The sequence below is a fragment of the Lepisma saccharinum genome, chromosome 1, assembly GCF_977018435.1.
Source record: "Lepisma saccharinum chromosome 1, izLepSacc3.1, whole genome shotgun sequence".
NCBI classification, from domain to species: Eukaryota; Metazoa; Arthropoda; class Insecta; order Zygentoma; family Lepismatidae; genus Lepisma; species Lepisma saccharinum.
This window is the reverse complement of record NC_139229.1, coordinates 208,267,852-208,290,212: the sequence shown is the minus strand read 5'-3', so window position 1 is coordinate 208,290,212 and position 22,361 is coordinate 208,267,852. Positions and strand designations below refer to the sequence as shown.

General features: G+C 36.7%; 1 protein-coding gene across 1 annotated transcript; it reads left to right on the top strand.

Annotated features, from left to right (window-relative positions):
• The first annotated feature begins 1,494 nt into the window (after positions 1-1,494).
• Baldspot (elongation of very long chain fatty acids protein baldspot) lies at positions 1,495-21,867 on the top strand. Its single transcript, XM_083111270.1, has 2 exons — positions 1,495-2,226; positions 17,937-21,867. Exons 1-2 carry the CDS (start codon positions 1,910-1,912, stop codon positions 18,502-18,504), a joined length of 885 nt encoding a protein of 294 aa, XP_082967396.1. The 5' UTR covers positions 1,495-1,909; the 3' UTR covers positions 18,505-21,867.
• Positions 21,868-22,361: the final 494 nt, after the last annotated feature.

Sequence of the window (22,361 nt, the reverse complement as noted above, 5' to 3'; positions counted from 1 at the left end):
AGCTCTGGCTATTTGTGACGAATGATGATGATGGTAAATGATAATTAGATGCAATTAATGTAGGGACAATCGCAAACGTATGCACAGGAAACTGATATGAGCGTCACGAGAAACTTTTGTACGAACTTCAGGTCGTTGATATAACTAGAATAGTATAATAATAATAATAATATAAAGTAATAAAATAAACCTATTTCAAATGTATTGATATTTCATTGTTATTATTATTATTACAACCGCGGTGGTCTAGTCGGTAAGGCGTCTGACTGCCACGCGGGAGACACGGGTTCGTTTCCCGGGGAGGGTGATCTAGGGTCGGCTCTGGGGCTCACCCATCCTCAAATCAATGGCTACCTGGGAGGTAAAGGCGACTTGAGCGTGGTGCTGATCGCATCACCTCCAAAATGGCCGAGATCGAGAATAGTTAGTACCCTACCCCCACATCCTCTAAATGTGCTTTCATGGCACGATGCTATATGCACCGGAAACTTTACCTTACTTTACTATTATCCTGCTAGATCCACCAGATGAGTGATTATTCAACACAACTGTTCTTATTATTTTTTTACAAACCCTTTACAGTTAATGTACTGAAGCGCATCGCTTTCCTACTTGGTTACGAACTTTTACACACCTCGTGCAATAAAAATCTTAGAACTTTTCGGATATTTTAGGGGCCTACCCGATGGATTAGTGATAATGTTGTCGCCTTGTAATCAAGGGGTCCCGGGTTCGATACCCGGTGGAGGCACATTACAATGGCTCGGACCCCACTTTAAACTGTAGGTCCAGTCCCGATTAGCCTATCTGTGCATAAAGTGGACTTAAAACAATATTTCATTTTTGGAATATTTTAGTCATGAAGTTTGGGTTCTATGACCTTGCATAAAAAATCTCATTTTTCTGAATTTTGGAAAATAATGGATTGAGTGATAGAATATGAAAGCTTGAATTTCTGATTTGGTTCCTGCATTTTTGTGCTTAATTTTTCGAACACACTTTACTTTTGGTTTCCTTTGGCAATACTGCTGAAATCCTAATCAACTGAGCTTTATTTCTGTTAATAATTTATTTTGGGGGCTTCTTTTCTAATTTAAAATGAACGACGCCAATATCCAGGTGAGCGAGCGACTGACCGCTTCGATCCCCTCCCGATCTTAATTGCGATACAGAAGTTTATGGTTACGCTTGGCCACCGGATAGGAGAATAAGCCATTTTCTCTCTCTCTTTTTTCTAATATAATTTTTCATTCATGATAATAAATGTACAGAGAGCTTGGAAAGTGGCGTGAGTAGTGCTATCCGGATGTAGTTATCTCCTTATCGACCTGTGTTTTAAACGGATCTCCTTGTGAAATGGCAAAAAAGAACGTATTTTTACAAAACTCGCAATCTCGGATGTTTTTGTCTTTTACGTCATCAACCATCATTGATTGGTTGCAGCACCATCTGTCGGAGAGACTGTAAACTAGTGGTTCTCTTGAATAACGGGTGAGGCACGCTGCTCGCCGTAGTTGTGGCGGAAGTGTAACGCTGTGAAGGCAACATCGTGTGCTAGAAAAGCACTTGACAGACGGGCGTGTATTTTAGCAGTTTGGAACTCAGGGACCTCGGTGCTGTATACAGTAGCACCGCTACTCACTTATTGATCGAAGTTTTCTATTTAAGTGTCAAGTTGTAATTTTTTTTTACAAGAAGGATGTCTGTTGACTTATACCGAGTGCGTGAATTTTAGTGAAAATCTGGTTACCGGTTTCATTCCTGGGTGCTTCTCACTTTTTTTTATCAGTGTTTCTTGTGATAGTTGAAAACAGTGTGATTGTTTCTTACCGTTCGTAAACTATAATTAATAGAATCCCTCCAGAAAAATATAATTTTTGCTGAAAGGTGTTTGTTCTCTCCGTTTACCATGAATTACATGGAAATCACTTTACCTAATTATTCATACGTTTTCAATTTCGAAGAAGAATTTGTTCATCAGGATACACGAGTATGGATGACAAAAAACTGGAAGAATGGATTCTATTATGTAGGAATATACATGATATTAATTTTTGGTGGACAGCATTACATGCAGAGTCGGCCCCGATTCCAGCTAAGAGGAGTGCTAGTGGTATGGAATACTGCCCTAGCCGCATTTAGTCTTATGGGAGCATGTAGAACAGTTCCTGAGTTCCTTCACGTATTGAAAAATTATGGATTTTACCATTCTGTCTGTATTCCAAGGTATGTTCCATTTCAATTTTCCATTGCTAAGGTTAACAATTACAAATTTATACATATATTTGTTAAAAATCTAAGAACAGTAGTTTTTCTAGTGAGGTTGATATTTTTTGCAAACTTTATCATTATATGAACATACCATTTTTAGTAACAAAGCTTACTGAGCTAAGTATAAATATTTTTAATAACATTGCTTAGTCGGTTAAGTACAAGTGTAGTTTCATTGGATGATCCCACCATTATATTCCCACATCCGGAATTTATTTTCATCTATCTTTTTTTTCGAAAATGATGGGCGTACAAGTCAGCCTTAACTGAAATATTTTATCAATCTTCATAGTGAAATTCTATAGGATTCATTCCTACAGTAATCAAAAAATCCCAGGTTCAATTCCTGGTGGAAGCACATTGCACAGTGGTTCGGATCCCACTTTAAACTGTAGGTCCAGGCCCTCAGCCTATCTGAGCATAAAGTGGACTTAGACAAACTACCCATCCAGATTGTGGATCAACCAATGATTTTTTTTGCTCATTTCCATCTTTCACTAAATTTGTAATATTACTGAAGGTATTCAATTTTTATGTGTATATACAGTGACTTTCCTCTCTAATTTTGTATTATTACTTTCATGGATTCATATCCTGAAGATGAATCATGTAACACACACATTTATGCTCATAGGATTTTTATGGTATGACTGAAGATGACTGGACCCCTCTCCGATTTTCTTCATATTTGGCTTACTTACTGAGGCCTGCTAATGACGAATCTGAAGTTAAAATTTGTCGGAAACGTCTAGAAATTGCAAAATAATTGCGAACCATGGATGTGTGGTTAGGGTAGGCAAACATAGTTAAAATTTTGTGTCATGGTAGTATCATGATCTAGAAATTGCAAAGTAATTGCGAGGCATTGACACTAGCCCCACGAACCATTGACATGTGGTTAGGTTAGGCAAACAGTTAAAATTTGGTGTCGTGGTAGTATCAGGAATATATATATTTGCTTGTGAAACAGAAAATTTCACGAAACTCTACTGTTTCCATTTCGAAAACTAACGCCTTATTTTAGCTTATTTTGCAATTTCTAGACGTTTTCGACAACTTTTAACTTCAGATTCATGATTTGGAGGCCTCAATTAGTGAGTATGCCAAATATGAAGATAATTTGAGAGGGGTTCGGATCTTTATTTATGTCTCGGTGTTGTAGAGAGATGTGTCTATGTTTGTAATGATTTTAATAGATGTAGATGTTTACTTCAACTCAAATATGTGGTAAATTATGACTTCTTCCACTTACTCAACTCATTGGAGCATAGGTTAGGTAGATTAGAGAGAAGACCAGAAAAGTACCACCTCAAGACAGGTTCAACTACTAATAAATTGTCAATTGACATAAGATTAAGTCACCACCTTCTCCCCTTTTGAAATATAAAAAGAAGACCCCTCTTGATATCTAAAATTGAGCAAGACATCTCAGATCTAGCAATAAAGCTTCAATGAACCTGACTGCTAAAAAGTGTCATGTAGCCTACAAAAGAAATTCCTTATTCTAACACTGGGCACAAGTTCCTTTTGTTTTATTGCGATTTCATCATGCTACGAATGCAATTTTAACATGGTTCGATTTCGATTTACTTCTGTTAACACATATTGCAAAGTTTTAGTGATTACTTAAGATTTTGTTCAATATATGCATTCGTAGTTAGGTTAGGCAGGCCAGGTTTGGTTCTCTTAGCATTAAAATAAAGCCCCTAAATGTTCTACTAGGGTTCCGATTTACTTCTACATTAATTCCCACTAGTCTACGATACTACAGTCGCTTGTCAACAGAAAAAAAACATTGTCCATGGGAAGTGCTCATGCTGGCGTAAGGTAATTTTAATTATTTTTTTTTAAACATTAATAACTTTTATTTTTTCGAAATTCAAACAGTGCTCATTAGTTTAAGGAAGGTTCAAATTTCATGTGATAATGATTGCCAAAATTCTACAATAATTAGTCTTCCTGCTAGGAGAATTTGAAAAAAAAAATCTTAAAACAGTCGGAACCGTTACCGTTAGTAGTATCACTTTTCTGCACTTTTTTCTAATTGCGACAATGTGGATGAGTGATGGTATGATGAAATTGATGTCCTGGCGAGCATTCGAAAACCAGGACCCCTGCCATTGTAGCATGCTCTGCTAACCACTCTGCCACAGACAGACATGTAGATACACCTGTCCCAGTTTTATCATTTATTCCGTTCCCAGCTTTAATTCTGGCCTAGCTAAAGTAGATTTTCTTCAGTTCATTAAATTTAAAAAAAAAAAAAAAAAACTACTTTGTTTTCTGTTGGAACTTTCTAATTCACTTAGTCTTCTTATGTTAAGCTTTTTTCTTTTATTGTTATTGATTTATGGTGTCTTTATCAGTTTATTGGTGCAGAAAGCCCTTTGGGTACCAAGTGTTACCAAGCAGCTTTTTTTGGTTGTGTGGTCAGTGTGTTGCCTCAACACTGCTTTTTACTACTATTCCTCACAAGTAATTGATCCTATGATCCTGACTTTACACCAAAATTCTATGGGTTGCCCTGGAAGTTAAACCTAGAGGTGCTGGCCACAAATACTGGAGTCCTAACCATTCAGCTATGCAGGATTCCTATGTTTTATCTCACTTTTTCTATGAGGCTCTCATCATATTGTTGGTACAGGGTTAACGTGGCATCCAGATTTTGTTTCTCCGTGGCAAATTTCTGAAACCTGTTTTTGTAGATCATAGTACCAGTGCAGGCAATTAGTTTGATTCCAGTGGCAAAATATATAGGATGTGAGGGAGATCAACAGGACCTGGTGGAACAGAAGCTTGTGTTTTACATGCCTGATTACTGATATATTGTTTTTTAAGTAATCTATAAGGACATATTTAGAAGTGGGTTCTGGATCTCCCCTCTTCCCCACAAAACTTACCAAGTCCAAAATTAAATAAAGTATTTGTTTACTATTGTACACTATTTCCACAGAACTCACATAAAAGTATAGATTAGATTGTGATTGTACAGCTTTGCATTGACTGTTTCTGTGAAAGTTGATGCATACCACTGCTAACAATAATGTGCATAAAAATAATGATCATCATCTTGACCTAACAAACTTTTAGTATCAATAAATAATCCATTTTAATTTTTTGATAGGGCACCTGCTTTTATAAGAATTTTATTGATCTCCCCTTAGCCAGGATTTTATTTCGGGGGTGCTCATCCCTTATCAGCAGAAGCGTCGCCAGAAATATTTGTAGAGGGGAACAGGCCATTCATAAAACTTGATTAGTATAAATAATAATTATTACCACGGTTATAATTGTAATTTTACAATAATAACTATTATAAGTTAAAATATTAAAAATAAACAAATTTTAATCCAAATTTATTATTATTATTATAATTATGTAAGTGGAGGGACTTTGCTACTCAATCCACTGTATGAGTGGCATTATTTGTCTTACATTTTGTGCAGTTAGTGTAATGAAATTCATAGTTATTGTATTTTGTTATTAACTTTTACATATTCCGTTCAAAAAAAGACTAACGGTTAGGGGAAAATTTTATCCGTAAAATTTATATTGTGTGATCTCTCGCAAAGAAAACTATAAATTTTGGAAGCTGTGGATCCATTTATTCTTTGGATTAAATTGTAGAATATAAAAATATTTGCTGGTTTCTCTATTATACACTAAACTTTTTTTCGATCTAATGTTTAATCTTGCTAAGGAAGTAAAATTAATTACCACTATACGCTATTTAGATTACATATTTGTAGGATTTGGGGGGCTTCAGCCCCTTAGCCCTCCCCCTGGCTATGTGCCTGGATCTCGGCTAGACATAAGTTAGATAGTGAATACATGCTGTTGTATCTCCATTCTTATATCACATTTTTTACCTGCTTTATTATTATTATTAAATGTGAGATACTTGGTTTGGACCCCTTCTGAAATACAGTTCTAGATATGTGTCTGGTAATCTGGAAACATGTTAGTTAATGTAACTAAAGAACTCGCGTAGATGAAAAGTGTGAAAAACACTCCTCTGATTGAAGAGTGAAAGTTTTATTTCTCCATCAGAAATACATGGAGTCAAAACACATTCATAACTGATATATTAATAAACACTATTTAGCATAATAATTGGCTTAAAAGGTCTGCTTAGAACTGCAACGTGAGCAATTCATAGCCTAGGACTTGACAACCTATTTTTTCCTTCTTGAAGATTAGGCGTATTATACATATTTTTTCCTTGTGCAAAACTCCATCGCAGAGCCGGGTTGAGAGCTGGACATGGATATCAAATTTAGTGCACTGCCCACTGTATGAAATTTCCATTTCATGTTTCACTTACTGTTATAACTTTCCCTAATACTCATGTTATAATGTAGTTCTACTTTCATACATGTTGCAAATGCATGGCTTTGTGTGTGCAAACAGGAAAATTGCATAATGTTACTAATTATTAGGCGTAGGTAATTGGATTTATGTCCTTCATTAAAGTTAGCTGTTGCAATAGGGGCTAGGTGTTCAACTAAGTTTCTGTCTAAAGGGAATCCCCATGGTATGGTTGCTCCATTGCATTGACTTATTTGATATCTTATGTTTGCAACTAACCTAACAAGGTAGAGAAGCAATATGAAAGTAATTAAAATACAGTACTAGATTAGTCAGGTGCTTAAATGTATTCATCTTTCAAAAGAAATGGCATCCATGCTCAACCATCCACCACACATACATGGTGGCGACATTTAATTTTTCTGTCGGACAATGAACTAAAGCTTTAGTATGTCACCAATCAAGAAAAGTTCATCATATGTATCTTTGTTGAAAAAATAATAATAAAACCAATGTGTGAGTGGTGATAATTGCATGATTTGAAGAAAAGGGTAAGCCCTCAATTTATTGACGTTATTTCTGGCATGACAGTGAATTCGTAGGAAGAGTAAACGTCTTCTTTTGAGAATCCGTAGAGTTGAAACAAGGCTTCAATGAGTTGATGTACATGTAATTGTTTTAGTGACATGAATTTATTAAAATTGTGCAAATAGTTTTTTATGTTTTAAAGGAAGGAGAGGTTCAGGAGGACTGGGGGGTGGGGTAACCCTCCGCCCCCATTAGAAATGCCACTTAAGACTACAAATTCCAATGATTCTTGTTCTGATCAAGGAACAGAGTATCGTATACATGTTACAGCGATAATTTTTTAAATATTTTTATTAGTGCGAGTATGAAAATAGAACACTTGTTCCTCCTGAATTTCCAAAATATCACAAACTTTTTTGTGAGGTTTCTGTGTATCACCATCCTAGTAGGATCTTCGATGATTTTGATTCTATTTCCTTACATGCTCTCTATCCTTGTCTTTCGTGTTGCAAATGATTTATTCCGTCCACTAAATCAAATAGTGTAAATAAATGATCCATCCAGAAATAATGCTCCTCATCGTCGTGATTAATCCAAGAGGTAAGACGGCGATGTAAATAAAAGGAAGCAAAATTTGAAAGTAATGATACATCGTCTGTTAACATAAAGAGTGGCAATCACCATCACCTTCCAGTCTAAAAATGAATATCTTGAAGGTTAAGCCATAACCTTCTGAAATTGTCAATTAGGAGTAGACATAAGCAGGATCGCCTACCATTGAACGTAACAATGACCCCCTTGGCATCTACACTTCAGCAATTTCCTGTAGCTGCCTAAAGCAAAATGCGTACTCAATTAACTTAAGAGTACTATTCAGTCTCCCCTTCCGCTACGACGCCAAGGGTTCGATGTTTGTGAGTGTCCATTCATCATATCATCCCCATCTTCGCAGATTAGCCAAATGTGGCACTAAAAGCGAAGTAAAATAAAGCAGCAAACCAATCAATCAATTAGTCTCCCCTTTGGCTTAAAAGAAAGGCAATCATCCTCCAAGATGTCTGAAGCTAACAAGAGTAAATAGTAATCGCCTCACCTCCCCTTGACACCTAAAGATACAATCACCCAGAGACTTCTGTAGGTAACCTAGCTCATAATTTAAGCTGGTGAGCGACAGCTAAAAGGAATATCATCCTGTCTCCACGAGAGAGGGTAGTTAATCCGTAGTGGGTGGGGGGGGGGGGCATCCAGGTTTGTTAAAGGTGCAAGAACCCAGGAACCATTGATTCTATTGGGTGCTGGAACCTTTCTTCTCGCACAATTTATATTCGATCCAAGTTACGTATTGTTTCGTTTCAATTTCGAACTTCGACCATATAAAAAAAAAATAGTTTCTGGACCGAATTGAAACACTTTAATGATAAAAGAAGTTCTTTATGGTCCAGAACCCATTTATGTTTTGTTTTTACTCTCCCGGAACTAATTTTATTTACAATTCATGGACCTTTAATAACCCTGGAGGCATTCTCTGTTTAGTTCCCGGTTTACTTTCCAGTTCTTGAACCCAAAACAAACTAAATAACTGTGATAATGAGGGGACACTTTGGGTACGTGTATCTTTGAACTCAATTGTACACTACAAAAACTATTTGATTTTGCATTTTAAAACCTAACTTGGCTCGACTCGCCCGTAAATATGCAAGTAGCACAAAGTATTTAAAATGTTAAGTGCTCGTGTATTTTACGAAAAGTTGACGAAAGGGAGAAATTAATTCTAGTGAAGTGCAGGTTTTGTTATAATTTCGCAGTCCATTGGGTTGCACATCAAGTAAACGCATGAGTGGGACTTTTTCTTTCCGATTTCTCCTCAAGTGAGTCACCTCTTCTGAACAGGGTTGCCAGTATACATTACACTTGCTGTCGATGTTTCGCAAGAGCGTAGCTTCTGTAACGCAACAGTTCTTCTCTCACCTTTTTTTCAGGAGGATTGCAACAGTTTCCGTATGTGCCCGCAGGGAGGATAAGGGGAGTCGCAAGAAATAAGGAAGAAATGTCGACTTAATCTTACCTTCTCACTTTTGTTCGTATCATTCTTCTGATTTTCATTTCCTGTATCCTCTTTCTAGATTTCCTTCCCAGTGCGTCTGTTCGTGGTAATCCTCTTTTCTTGGTCGTTTATCTCGATTTCCGTTCCCTGCCAACCTACGTAGCGTAGTGGTTATTATCGCAGCACACTACGACGCTAGGGTTCCAGGGTTTTCACCTAGGCATGGGTGTTGCTACGGACGTCCGCAGGATTTTTTTTTCCAGGGGGGCAAATAAAGCACATTTCCCCCCAAAATAGTGTTGTTCCCTAAAAAAAATTGCTTAAATTTGAATTTATGGTGTTTATGCTAAAATGAAATTATAGGCTATGTGAAATACATAATTTTTGGTTGACTTTCATTTTCCAGGGGGCACGGCCCTCCTTGCCCCCCCCTTTCCGGACGCCCATGGGTGTTCCTTGGAACTGGCTTTTTATCACTCTACCTCATCATCGCGATTAGACAAAAGTGGCAGAAATGCGAACTAAGATTTAAAAAAATATGTCTTCTGTTGACACTAAACATGACGTCATTTTATCCCACGTAAAGGGCATGACTGTTCGATTTTGAACCTCCGCCCCCTTGTAAAATTTACTACGGGCACCAATACATTTCCGGATGCACAGTAGTAACCGCAAGGATTATTTAGTACGTACGTGGAAAGATGGAAAATATAACATTGAGACACACAACGAACGACAAGTCGCGTGGCAGCTCTTGGCCCCTCGATGGGCTTATCACGCCAGAGAGTTGTGACGAGTTCGACAACCTAAATAAAGAAATCACATTCCAAGGTCACGGCACTACTTGTTGCAACAGCCCTGGTGGTTCGTGTCGATTGACGTTAATACACTATCGTGACAATAAAATTCGCTGCCCTGGAATAGCTATTTATTATATTATTTTCTGTTGGGCGAATCAGTAATCGATAAAGTGTGGTCTATCGATATCTTTAGATTCAGAATTTAAGGAAGCTGTGTCGATAAAATTTGGGTGTATCGTGAAAGATTGAAAAGCTTACCATTTGCCTGGTTTAGTACATCATAAATGATAGTTATTTATTCTCATACATGTGCAAGTAATACTGAATACCTGACAGTCCATCAGCAGCATACTTCTATGATAATATACTCTTGTACATAATGAAGTAACGGGATTATGGGAGATTTTGTTTTCGCATTTCTGCACGCCGTTCAGCGCCTTGAACCCGCTTGTACAGTGAACTGTATAAATATTACCAGGAAATTGTCTATCGTCATGTTAATTCAATTTGTTTTAGTCAGTGCAAAATTTATGAGTTACGCGAGAGGCCAATGAAACAATTGACTTTTGCACTAGCATCAGTTCAATTTCATTTTTAAAATAGGATGCAAATGCAGAAGGAATTAGAGTAGTAATGGTCAGTTTGACTGGCAATATTTATGCATCCCACTGGACGTGCGTAAGAAGATTGTTGTTGTGTAGTCACAAATGAAATTGCACATTCCCATTATGTACTACACTGTCTAGCAGTTTCCGTACGTATATGCTTTCTAAAAATATACCACTAACGCTTACGGACCTTTTAAAGGGAAAGTACAAATCTTTTAAAATTAAATGTTCCAAAAGTTTAATACATTTCTTAAGATTAAAATCCTGTAGAAAACTATTAGATTTATTGTGGCCTATGAGCATTTCTAATGCTTCCATTGACATGTTATGATTGTCTTGTCTTGGTTTCGGGGGCAGCAATGCAGCGAAGTTTGCTAATAAATATTTGAATGTTTTCTTGCAGACGTTCACATGTTAAGATAATGTAGGTCATTCACTTGTTGAAGCAGCAGTAAATGCCATCGAGGTTACGCGTACGTTACTTGAAGGACAAGTTGAACTGCAATGCAAGCTTGGTCTGAGGCTGACGGTAGCTGAAACACGTCTAGAAATGTGCAAGCGTTCACATTAGAATTCGCTTATTCGATGTATTTATGTTACCTCTATTGTGTAAAGATGCAGCTGGTTGTTTTGTTCGGAGTGCTTTCAAGATTTGCTGATTTACACAGTTGCGCAAGTCCTTACGAACTTAGATTTAACCGTTGGAAAGGATGTTTTTGAATTCTCCCACCGTCTTGGTCCTGAAACATAACACGAAAAATCAGATTTTTTATTAAATTTCTCACAGCCTCATCAAGGTTTAAGTTTTATATTTCATAACAAAAATCCGAAAAATTGCATTCGTTTATATTACAACTAATGAAATCAATTAAATTCGTGAACAATCTTCACAAACCAGATGTTATATTACTTGTATAGAATACTCCACTGGAAATGCGTGTGTGGGGTGGATTCACATTTTGGAAATTTCTATCCTAATATTGTAGGATTTCATTGTCATGCAAGAATGCAGTTGTCTATTTAATCTAAATCCTCTGAATGACGGTTCAATATCACATTCTTCAGATTCAGTATTGTGTCGAGTAGGCGGTGACGAATTGGGGAGGGGTTGGACGCTAGATAAATAACCCTTACATTATATGCGTGAAAAGATGCTATAATAGAGGACTGAGTGTTAAAGAAGTCGCAACCACCCTTGCCTCTGGACCTTGCCTCTGGACCTCGCCTTTTAATTTTCCTGAACACGCTACAGCAAGTATAGGGAGTTAATTTTGTTATCAGGAATAGCTACCCCAAAATCGTCAGTTCTCTTTTTGATTTCAATTTGAGGACTTGTACTGTACTTATATAATTTTCATTTAATTTTAAAATTGTTGTTCTTCTCCAGCCCACGTAGTTAAATATAATTTTAAGAAATAACTCTCTCAAATAACAGTTCTAAATGTGAAGATTTCAGTCTACGCAAGTGTGAAAGTTGAAAATACCACAATGGGAAAAGATCGCAGATCGGAGGAGAAGCTGAAAACTGTTCTGAAAGGAGGTCAATATATTAGCACATTGCATAGAACTGACTTGGTATAGCCCATGGATCTTGGTAATCGACTCATCTTGCCACCGAAGGTTCCGGGTTCGAGTTCTGGCCTGGACATGGCGTGCCTTCATGAATTTAATTTAATCGCCATTCTTTCTTTTCGTTGTAATTTGTCCGAATGCCAACGTACAATAGGATACAAGGAGATTAATATATTTTTTTTTTGCACAGATAAGGTTTCAAGAAGTGTTTACTTTTTTATGACATCATACTATGTGGCAGTTCTAAACTCAGATCGTATTACAAGCTCTCATCCACCACTCGAACAAGTTTGTTTAAATGTCCTTGGAAAGAAAGAAGAATGGGGAATATTGTTTGTACGAAGCGTGGTCTGGAGAAGAAGGCAAGTGACACTTCTAATACCAAACATGTAGTACTTTGGAGTCTACGACAGGGAAAGGCGGGATTATATCGCCAAATTGCTCCAGTTTTCGTAAGGATTGAAGGACACTGAGTTCATCAAAAGAGAGGACAATAATAATAATGATACACCCTCCCACTCCTTCCCGGTGCCTCCTTGATGCCGTAATGGTAACTTTGCTGCCTTTTGATCAAGGGGTCCTGGGTTCGATACCCGGTGGAGGGACAATGGTTCGGAGCCATCATTTGGAAAGATAATGATAATCTTCATTATAGTAGCTCTCGTGATTGGAACAAATATCACCTAACTCATTCAAGCTATTTCAAAATAGATTCGTATCAAATGCTTGTTCCGGGTAGCAGCCCACGTTTTAAGCCTTCTGACTTCTGAGAAATGGGTAAAGTTCCCCGTGCATATGCATATGGCACTGTGCCATTAAGACACATTTAGGGGATGTGTGGGTAAGGCCCCACACATTCTCGAGGTGAATGGATCAGCACCACGCTCCGACCCCCCCCCCCCCCCCGGCTGGTGTCCATTAATTTGAGACTAGAGGAGCACCAGCAAATGGAAACATCATCCTTTGCCAACGTATTCCACCGAATCGATTAATTTCGAGTGCTGTATGTAGTTCGGATGCCACTTCAAACTGTGGATCCAACCTCGATTCTGTGCATAAAGTGGACTTAAACAAGCTAGTGCTGTGTCATAGCAGCCCTTGTGTATTTTAGATTTGTCCCAATAGCGCACCACACGCACAGATTCCTTTCCTTTTATGCTTTCGAAGTAGTTGTTCAACTTGAGTCACCGGGAAGTACGAGAATCGCCATCTGAAACTCACGTCTACAGTTTCATGTACCTGGAAACGATCAGCTGTTGGCCCACGGGAGTGGTTCTTTGGTGTTATTATTCCATTGAGCGAACATTACCTTCGTTTGGCCACTCCTTGCTTCGAAGAAGTTTGCTTCCGGATAGAAGTCGCTGGCCACGATGAAATCAGAAGTTGTCTTCAGATTGAGGTCAGAGGCAGGTCTCGTTCACTTTCCACGGCGCTCATGTCCCACGCACTTCCACCATTCGTGTTACAGAGTCACACAGGAGGCGACAGTATGGTTTACTTTTGATTTTACTGAGGATCTTGTTTGCCTGTTTTCATCTTCTTGTTACGGCTCTTCGTAATTTGAACTTGTGGCCAAAAGTCACTACAGCTTAACGCAAATATTGAGGGCGTAGCTAGTGGCGGCGATTTAGTTCCAAAACTGGGGGGTAAGAACAGTTTACTTTCCCTTGGCAGATAGGGTGAAATAATCGTATGTACTAAAGTCACTGTTTTCAGTTTAAATTTTTATGAACTCTGGCGAGAGTAAAAGTTACTTAATCATTTGACTTAAGAAGAAGTCACATATGTACAATCACCGTAATAAAAATGGGACACCTAGATTCTAAAATATTAGCTTCCTTGCAAGACGTTATGTATGTTGCCTAAATCTACGGCTATATGTGACTTTTAATAGCAAGTTCTTGATGACAGCTTCTACTAACTCCGTAGAGTTAGGCAACACACATGGCGCCTTGCAGGAAAGAGAGTATTTCAGGATCTAGGTGTCCCATTTTTATTGCTGGTGACTGTACATGTGTTTGTTTCTGCGTAAGCTTCTGCTATGGAGCGTAACCCCTAGTCTTTCTTGTGGGAATGCATTTTTACCCCAATAAAATGCTTCTGGAAAGTCACATTTGACTCCACTGAAAACTCCAGTTTCATCTTCAGAATCGGAAGAAATCTGCGTCCAGATGCCTGCCATTTTCAACTTTCACACTTGCGTAGACTGAAATCTTCACAACTGGGACTCTTATTTGAGAAAGTTATTTCTTAAAATTATATTTAGCTATATGGGTTGGTGAAGAACAAGAATTTTGAGGTCTAATTTCCTTTTTTGCAAAGATTTACGATGCTTTTAATTTTGGATTAGTCGGATCAAAATAATTTCAATACAATACAAGTAGTGATAAATACGACGGATATAAAATACTTTTGATCAGAAAAATTGCCGATACCAATAATCACAGTGCATTGTTCTGCCACCGATATGGGGAAAATTTTCACATCTTCATCTCCTTAATAGATTATTACTGGCTTTGTATGTAGAAAATGAAAATTCGTAATGAGTAATTGATATAATTCATGTTTTATAAGACAATTAAAAAATCTACCCGATAGCATAGTGACTAACGCCGTCTATCTTATTACCGAGAACCCCGGTGGAGTTCCATTGGTTCGTATCCTGCAGTTCCATCCAGTTATCCTAGGCGTAAAGTTGGTCAAACTTTAATAGACTTTTAAAGAAATAACAAAATTGTGGAAATAAGTCAGTCACTTGTGGCATGTGGGTTACACGTTAAACAAACAACAAAATAACTTGCTTATAATATACGTACAGCCGGCTCCAATTGTGGAGTGGTTAGCACATCGCGCTACGACGCCAGGGGTCCCGTGTTCGAATCCTGGTCTAGGCATGGATGTTTGCGAGTGTCCATTCATCAATTTCATCATCATTCATCCCAATCTTCGCAAATTAGCCAAAAGTGGCACAAAAAGCGAAGTAATGTAAAGCAAATCAATCAATCAATCAAATCAATAATATACGTACTGTGTTTCGTTTTCCTATGGTACCGCCAACTCCTATTGGGAAGATCGAACAGGAAGCTGTTGTCGTTTACTTGAAATAGTTTTTTTTGTTTTGTTAGTTTTCCATTTTCTCATAACTTTTGGGGGATTGTTCCCATCCCTAAGTCCCTCTTATGTCCCCTCGTATACCGTATGTTGGCACCCAAGACATTTATTCCTGTAAGTCAGACCTTTCGTATTGCCAACGAAATAGTTACGAAAGATCAGAAAGTTTTAACTTCATACGAAAGAACACGTACTCATTCAGAAACCACTTGTGTACAAAGTCCTTGATAATGACACTCTTAACCTAGTTCGGCTGGTGAGCGTTCCCTGTGAACTCCCGACCTTCCGCAATGCACTCCGCTTGCAGCTGACGTCTTCCTTGCTTCCCCGGTTAAAAATTGTTCTCTTCACCTGTATTTTGGGCAAGAGAATGGGAGATACGATGCAGGGGAGGGGAAATGAACGTCATGGCAGTTACATCCTGTGTGGAGCTCACTTTCTCTCGTCCGACTTTTGATTCCGATGCGAGTGGATTTTGCTGCGGATGTTGTATAACTCTGAGACAAGAAGGCTTTGGAGGACCGCGTGAATTAGAAAGGAGAAATTCCACTTGGTTTGCTCAAGACAAATGGCTCAAGCGTAGCTTTACTTCCGCTTCATCACCGGTGTTTAATGTTGCCTCGCAAGATGTGATATTTTCAACGGGAATGTCGGATTGATTCCGATCTGTATATTCACATATTTCTTTCTATTTCTGTCTCTCCCAGAAAGTTAAGAACTCTTTTTTTTTGTGGGTTTTTTCGAAGTTTAGTGGTTTTAAAGTCCGCCATTCTTAATATTAGTCGAACGATTTCACTTGAAGTAGGGCTTATATGGAGACCTGATAATCTCCCCGTCTCGGTATCGTCGACCTCTTTGGTGGGGTGGTTAGCACAGCGCGCTGTGACGTCAGACGCCTACGTTCGAATTCAGGCCTAGACGTAGGTGTTCTTTGTTAATGTCAGTTCGTCATATCATCACCCATCCGCATCTTCGCAATTAGCCGAAAGTGGCATAAAAGCGAAGTAAAGTAAGGCCAATCAATCAAACAGTCTCAGTATCGTCTCGAAGTACATAGTATAACTAACATATGCAACGTACCATCGCACAAACTTTTACAGTTTTTAGAGGTAATGAAGACCAACATGTTCCCTAATAAAATTCTTGTTTGACGCCTCATTTCGATTCTACGAACCTGGAAATATAATATTTTTGTCCAGTGGAACTATGCATCACAGGTTCACAATAGGCACTAATGGAATGACTGCAATTACTATAAGCAAAATACCCATGATTTGCATGTAAATAATGAGGTGGATATCTCCTTGGTATGTCTGAAGAAGTCGCAAAGTTGGTTTAGGTAAATGTTTCATCTCTGAGGCTAATGGCAATGATTAAACGAAACCGATGAAGATACAAAGAACACCCGGCATAGGACTTAAACTCGTAATGTTTGGTGAAAGATCGTTAGTCACCATTCAAGGGACAATAATACCGAGGCGGGTCTCTTTAATAGAATAGTTGATAATTATTGCACGATGCTTTTTTTTTAATCAACATTTATACATCAACCTTCATGTTGGTTGAAAAAGTGGAATTCTAGTTGCTTAACTTATAAAAATATATGATCTGGAGAAGGTGTTTTTACTATCTTCCTTTAAAAAATCAAAGTATAAATTCAAACCCTTTCTCTTTAAGTATGAAAACTTATTCATGAAATTCATTTCTGAACCATTTTTCATGTACAAGGTCTTCATGGCTTTTCTAACAATATTATTCTACATCAGTGTTTCTCAATCGCCAGGCCGTGAGAGGTTCTCCTGAAATTTGTCATTTTAATTTGCACAGCAGCTTTTATTAAAAAAAATATTTGCCAACAAGCCTATATATTATCGAACTATTACTCTTTATGCGTACATGATAATTTATTTATTAATATTAATTAATGTATGAAGTTTTAAAATTCAAAAAAGTATTTACGAGTAAAGTTGTTGGGATGGAGGCATGAACTTTTAAAAAGGGGGCCGTGATCTCATAAAGGTTGAGAACCACTGTACATCATTGGTGTATTTGCGATTTCATTTTGATGAGGCTTCATTTTTCATACAAGTTCGTGTCTTCAGTCCACTAGTACAAGGACAGTCCACAGTTTAGCTTAAGCCATTCTTATGTAGTACATAGAGTGGATAAGAAATTTAAGGATGGCCATAATGGCGGGGGGAGGGGGGATCAGGGATATTGAACACGAATATTCTTGCCATTGGTTATCTGAATATTATGAGCAGTTGAGTGAACTCGATAGCACAGTGAATACCTCTGTACCTTGTAATCAGGGTATCGTAGGTTAGATTTCCATGAGGGGAAAATAAGTGAATTGGATTCAACTTTAAACTGTAAGATCAAGTTATCTTTTCTAAGCATAGAGTGATCTTTAAACAAGCTATTCAAATCTTTGTTACATGTCACATGTTACGTGTTAGTCATCTTAAGAATACTGCAGAGTATGATACATATAAGCTTGTTTAACTGTAATTTGTTAGTTCATACTGTATTGCTGGTGAATGAAATGTACTCACTTTTGATTAGCTCTTCTCTCCTTTCCATTATTATTATTTTTTAACATTCACTAAATAATTATTCTCTGAAACATTGGAAAGTGGAAAGAAACTTGACATTAAACAATGAGAGTTGACTTTTATATTTTCTTTCTTTCAGTTTTATCGAACAAGATAAAGTGAGTGGTTTCTGGACCTGGATGTTTGTTCTCTCAAAGCTGCCTGAATTAGGTGATACAATATTTATTGTGCTTCGTAAACAACCGTTGATATTCCTCCATTGGTACCACCATGTTACAGTTCTACTATATTCATGGTATAGTTATTCTGAATACACTGCCTCAGCCCGTTGGTTCATAGTTATGAATTATGTTGTCCATTTTGGAATGTACACCTATTATGCTCTTCGTGCCATGGGCTACCGACTTAATAGAGGAATTGCAATGGGTATAACGACAGCTCAATTGATGCAGATGGTAACTGGATGCTTAGTTAACGTGTGGGCATATCAACTGAAGCAAGGAGGGGAGGAATGCCATGTTACTGACCCTAATATAAAATTGTCTCTTCTCATGTATTTCAGTTACTTTGTTTTGTTTGCGAAATTTTTCCAGAAAGCCTATCTCACTAGAAAAGATTACAATTACGACAAGAAGTCTGCAATGTCAAAGAGCGTGAAAAGTGGTTTAAGTGAATATAAAATTGAGTATAAAATAAAAGGGGAGTGATGTTTCGAGTGTTTCACGTGCAAATGTTACCAAACAGAGGAGAGAACATGTCTCTTACAGAGAATACCAAAAAATACTCTCTTAGTAGTCAAGGAACTGCTTTCAGTGTGTAGGAAGGGGATTTAGCAGAATATTCTTCGTGCTGAAAAAATGAGATTGTTTAAACATAGGGAATTTGATTCCTAAACATGTGCTTGTATAGCAGAAGTTCTTTAAACCAAACTTATTGTGTATATTGAGTTTTTTTAAAAAAGAAGCTGTATGTATGCTAAGATGACATGTGGAGAGTGTTAGCAGTTGTAAGAGCAAATGCAAAGAGAGAGTACTGTTCTGTGATACTGCTTGTACTAAGGTTCACAATTGTTATTTCATTCTTACCATTTGTGTGGAGAGTTAAATGCAATGAACAAGTTAGAATATATTAATGGCCAAAGAATTATGTTGAGAGTTGTAGAAATTAAGTGAAAACTTTGTTGCAAAATACTTTATGTATATATACAGAAATTTTATTTCATTTTGTTGAACTCTGAGCTATGAATCATGGTATATTCATTTAGAGAACTTTGTTTCAGAAGTTTTTTTTATTATTTTTAAGTCATGGTGTATATAGATAGAGCATAATTTAGTATACTGATTTTAAGATGAAACACCGTATCTTCATTCCATGATTACATAAATGCCAGTAACTGGTTTGTGACAGCTCTATTACTGACCTTAATTCTCCACTTGTGAAGTGTAGAGTAACATGCATTGGTTGTGAAACAGTAGTGTTGATTACTGTTGTTGCATTTAAATTTTTTCCTTTAAAAAAATGTACCAGGAAAATCATTCCTTAATGTAACAAGGTTTATTTATTTCCATTTTTCTGAATGTATATGTATAATGAGAGAGAGTGCATTCTATTGTTTCTACAATCAGAAGAGCAATTTTTCCCTTCTACATTGTAGTTAATATTGTGTTATATAGATTTGTAAGTGGCAAATCAGAAGTACATGGCTATATTTTTTCTATTATGTATAGGGGTACTGGTAGGATCGTTTTTACTTTCAGACCATAGTATGAAGTAGGTACTCACTAATTTTGAAAATCTGGCTACTTTGATTTAACTTTATGGTCAAGATGTTATTTCAGTAGGGACTAGTGGGGATAAGTATATATATTAAACATACAATGAGAACATTGTTTCTTATTTGTGTTGAATATTAATTAGATGTTAAAAAATAATTTGATAGTAAAAGCTATCTCTTTTCAATGGAATAAATGAGATTATTTCTTAACTTTTGCATTATTCTTGTGGTTTTTCTGGCATATATTTTTTAATACTGCAAATGGAAAATTTATTTGAGATTTTTACAATGAGAGGATCTGTTTCTTCATTGACCTGATTGTTGTAAGTTGCAATTATAAATGAACAGGTGATTTTTCTCTGGTTTCTAGCATATTCAGTGTAGGAGTATTAGTCGTCAAGCGTACATACTTTTGTTTTAAATTAGAAAAACACTATTATATGAGTATGCATATTATTTTATGCCTTACACATGTGTTTCTTATGGATGATGAATATTCATTAGGTATTAAAAATAGTTTGAGGGTTAAAGCTATCTTTTTTCAGTGGAAGAAATAAGATTATTTCTTAACTTTTGCATTATTCTTGTATGTTTTTATGACATAATTGTTTTACTACTGCAAATGAAAAATTTATTTGAGATTTTTACAATAAGAGGATCTGTTTCTTCATAGACACAAGTGTAAGCTGCAATTAAAAATGAGGAACGAAGTGATTTTGCTCTGGTTTGTAGCATTCACTGTAGGAGCATATGCCATTTGTTTTAAATAAGACAACACTATATTATGAGTGTGCATATTATTTCACACCTTGCACTTGTGACAACACCAAAATCAAAATCTGAGTTCTCCTAGAGAGGGTCTACAGTTGGTAAACTTTATTCAGTCAGAACATCCTCCCGGTTGTCTCATTGTCACTATGTTAAATATAGCAGCATCCCTCCTTCTCACACCTAATAATTTCTACTTCCAGCACTGCCCTCATGAACTATTTCTTGCGAAATACCTCACTGAAAAATGCCTAAACATATTTACATAACCTACCTTTTCTTTCTTTTCTGTAAGATAATAATTTTGAAGTCAGTTTCGAATGTCATGTGGCATTTTTCAAAATTTGTAATGTTATAGAAAATTAACAATACCTTTATTTGAGGAAAAAATCCCTTCTTTCCTAAACTTACGAACAGATTTTTTTTTGTACTAATATTATTCTTATTACTACTTTTGACTATGCATTGTGTTTTATATAAATTATGACTTCATGACGTACTATGCAGCAAATTGCTGAACATAGTGTGTTATTTATGTAAGGTACTTACCTCTGGTGAAGACTTGTAGGCATGTGTCTGTTGTATGATGTTTCAATAAAGTTATGTCCTAATAGTGAAGATGTCCCCCCCCCCCTCCATATGAAAATAAAGTGAAGGAAAAATGAATTAGACATTCTATTTACTTTTCTTGCTCAAATTGCATTTACATTAAAGACCTGAGAACATTTGCTATTAGTTAGTGTAAAAAACTGATGGAGTATTGGTAAAGAATTCTGCAAAGGGTGATGCTTGTATATGTGTTTATATCTCTGTACTAATATATAAAGCATTTGTGCATGCTAGTTTTTAATTTTCTTTTCCTGTGGAAGGCCTTTTCATTCAGATTTTTATTTTAATCTCACCTGTTAAAAAGTTATTTGCATTTAAATATTGTCACTGAATTTGTATGTTGAAACTATCCTCGTATTTGTATAAGTTTTTAAATAGCATATCCGTATTCTGTTTGATTGCAGCAAGCTGATGGCAGTGTTTTTCATTGTTGTTGCTGTGTAATTGTGGTTGTGCGTGCTGCTATCACTCCCCCCCCCCTTCTTTCTGAGTTGTAAATATTGCACAATGCTGTCTTCCGTGCAAAGGTAACAAATTATATGTTAGGCTTCATTAATGGGGCAATAGGAAGGAAACTCGAAATTCAGTTTGCAAGTATAATTTGGGACAATTTGTGCCTATTATTTCAAAGTGAAATCAACGGAACCTTGTAATGAATATAAATAATAAACAGCACATGGGTATTCCATTTTGTAATTGAATGTGGGATCATTAAAACTCTTGGCTTCATATTTTAAAAACAATTGAAGATGCTCCAGTGTTGTACAAAGAGAAACATGTAATTTATATTGGGTGATATTATACTTGGAAGAAATCATGTTTTTGCACTAATGTGCAGGTTACTAGCCAACTGTTCAACTTAACTGCCAAAATGTGCTTCAAAATAAAGTTACTAGTAAATAAAGGTAGTTCTTCATTATTATTTTTTTACAATGTACCCTTATATACATCCTGATTCTAAATATGTTCCTACATCATAATTTAAACATGAATTTATGAACCTGTTTGTATAATTTCAGTGTTAAGTTCATTATCATTTTGCCAACACTTGCATGTTGAAACCCAGCAGCTGTTTCATGAGGGGAGTAAGGGTTGACCTGAGAATGCACCTGAAAGTCAACCTCACTTCCACACAGTACACCAGTTTTGTAGGCCAACAAGGCACATGGAACCACGGGCAGAATATATAGTCTATGGGGTTGTGCTGTCCTATGTTTGTCCTTGTGTGTCCTGAGTGTCCCTTTACAGCTTAGCTTTTAACTAGGGTATGGAGATTTAATTCTTGGATGTAGTGTAGTTTTAGTTCGTGTTATGTAATGAATGAATATATTAGTTTTAAAGATTGAGTTAGAAAGTTTTTAACATACATATTTCATTCTTGTTTGGAGCCTGTCCTCAATTTTATTTTAGCTA

What these genes read in the sequence shown, in the direction of transcription:
- Baldspot (XM_083111270.1), top strand. Translation starts at nt 1,910, where the DNA reads ATGAATTACATGGAAATCACTTTACCTAATTATTCATACGTTTTCAAT. An exon ending in CATTCTGTCTGTATTCCAAG is followed by an intron (nt 2,227 to 17,936) that starts GTATGTTCCATT and finishes TCTTTCTTTCAG; the next exon opens with TTTTATCGAACAAGATAAAG.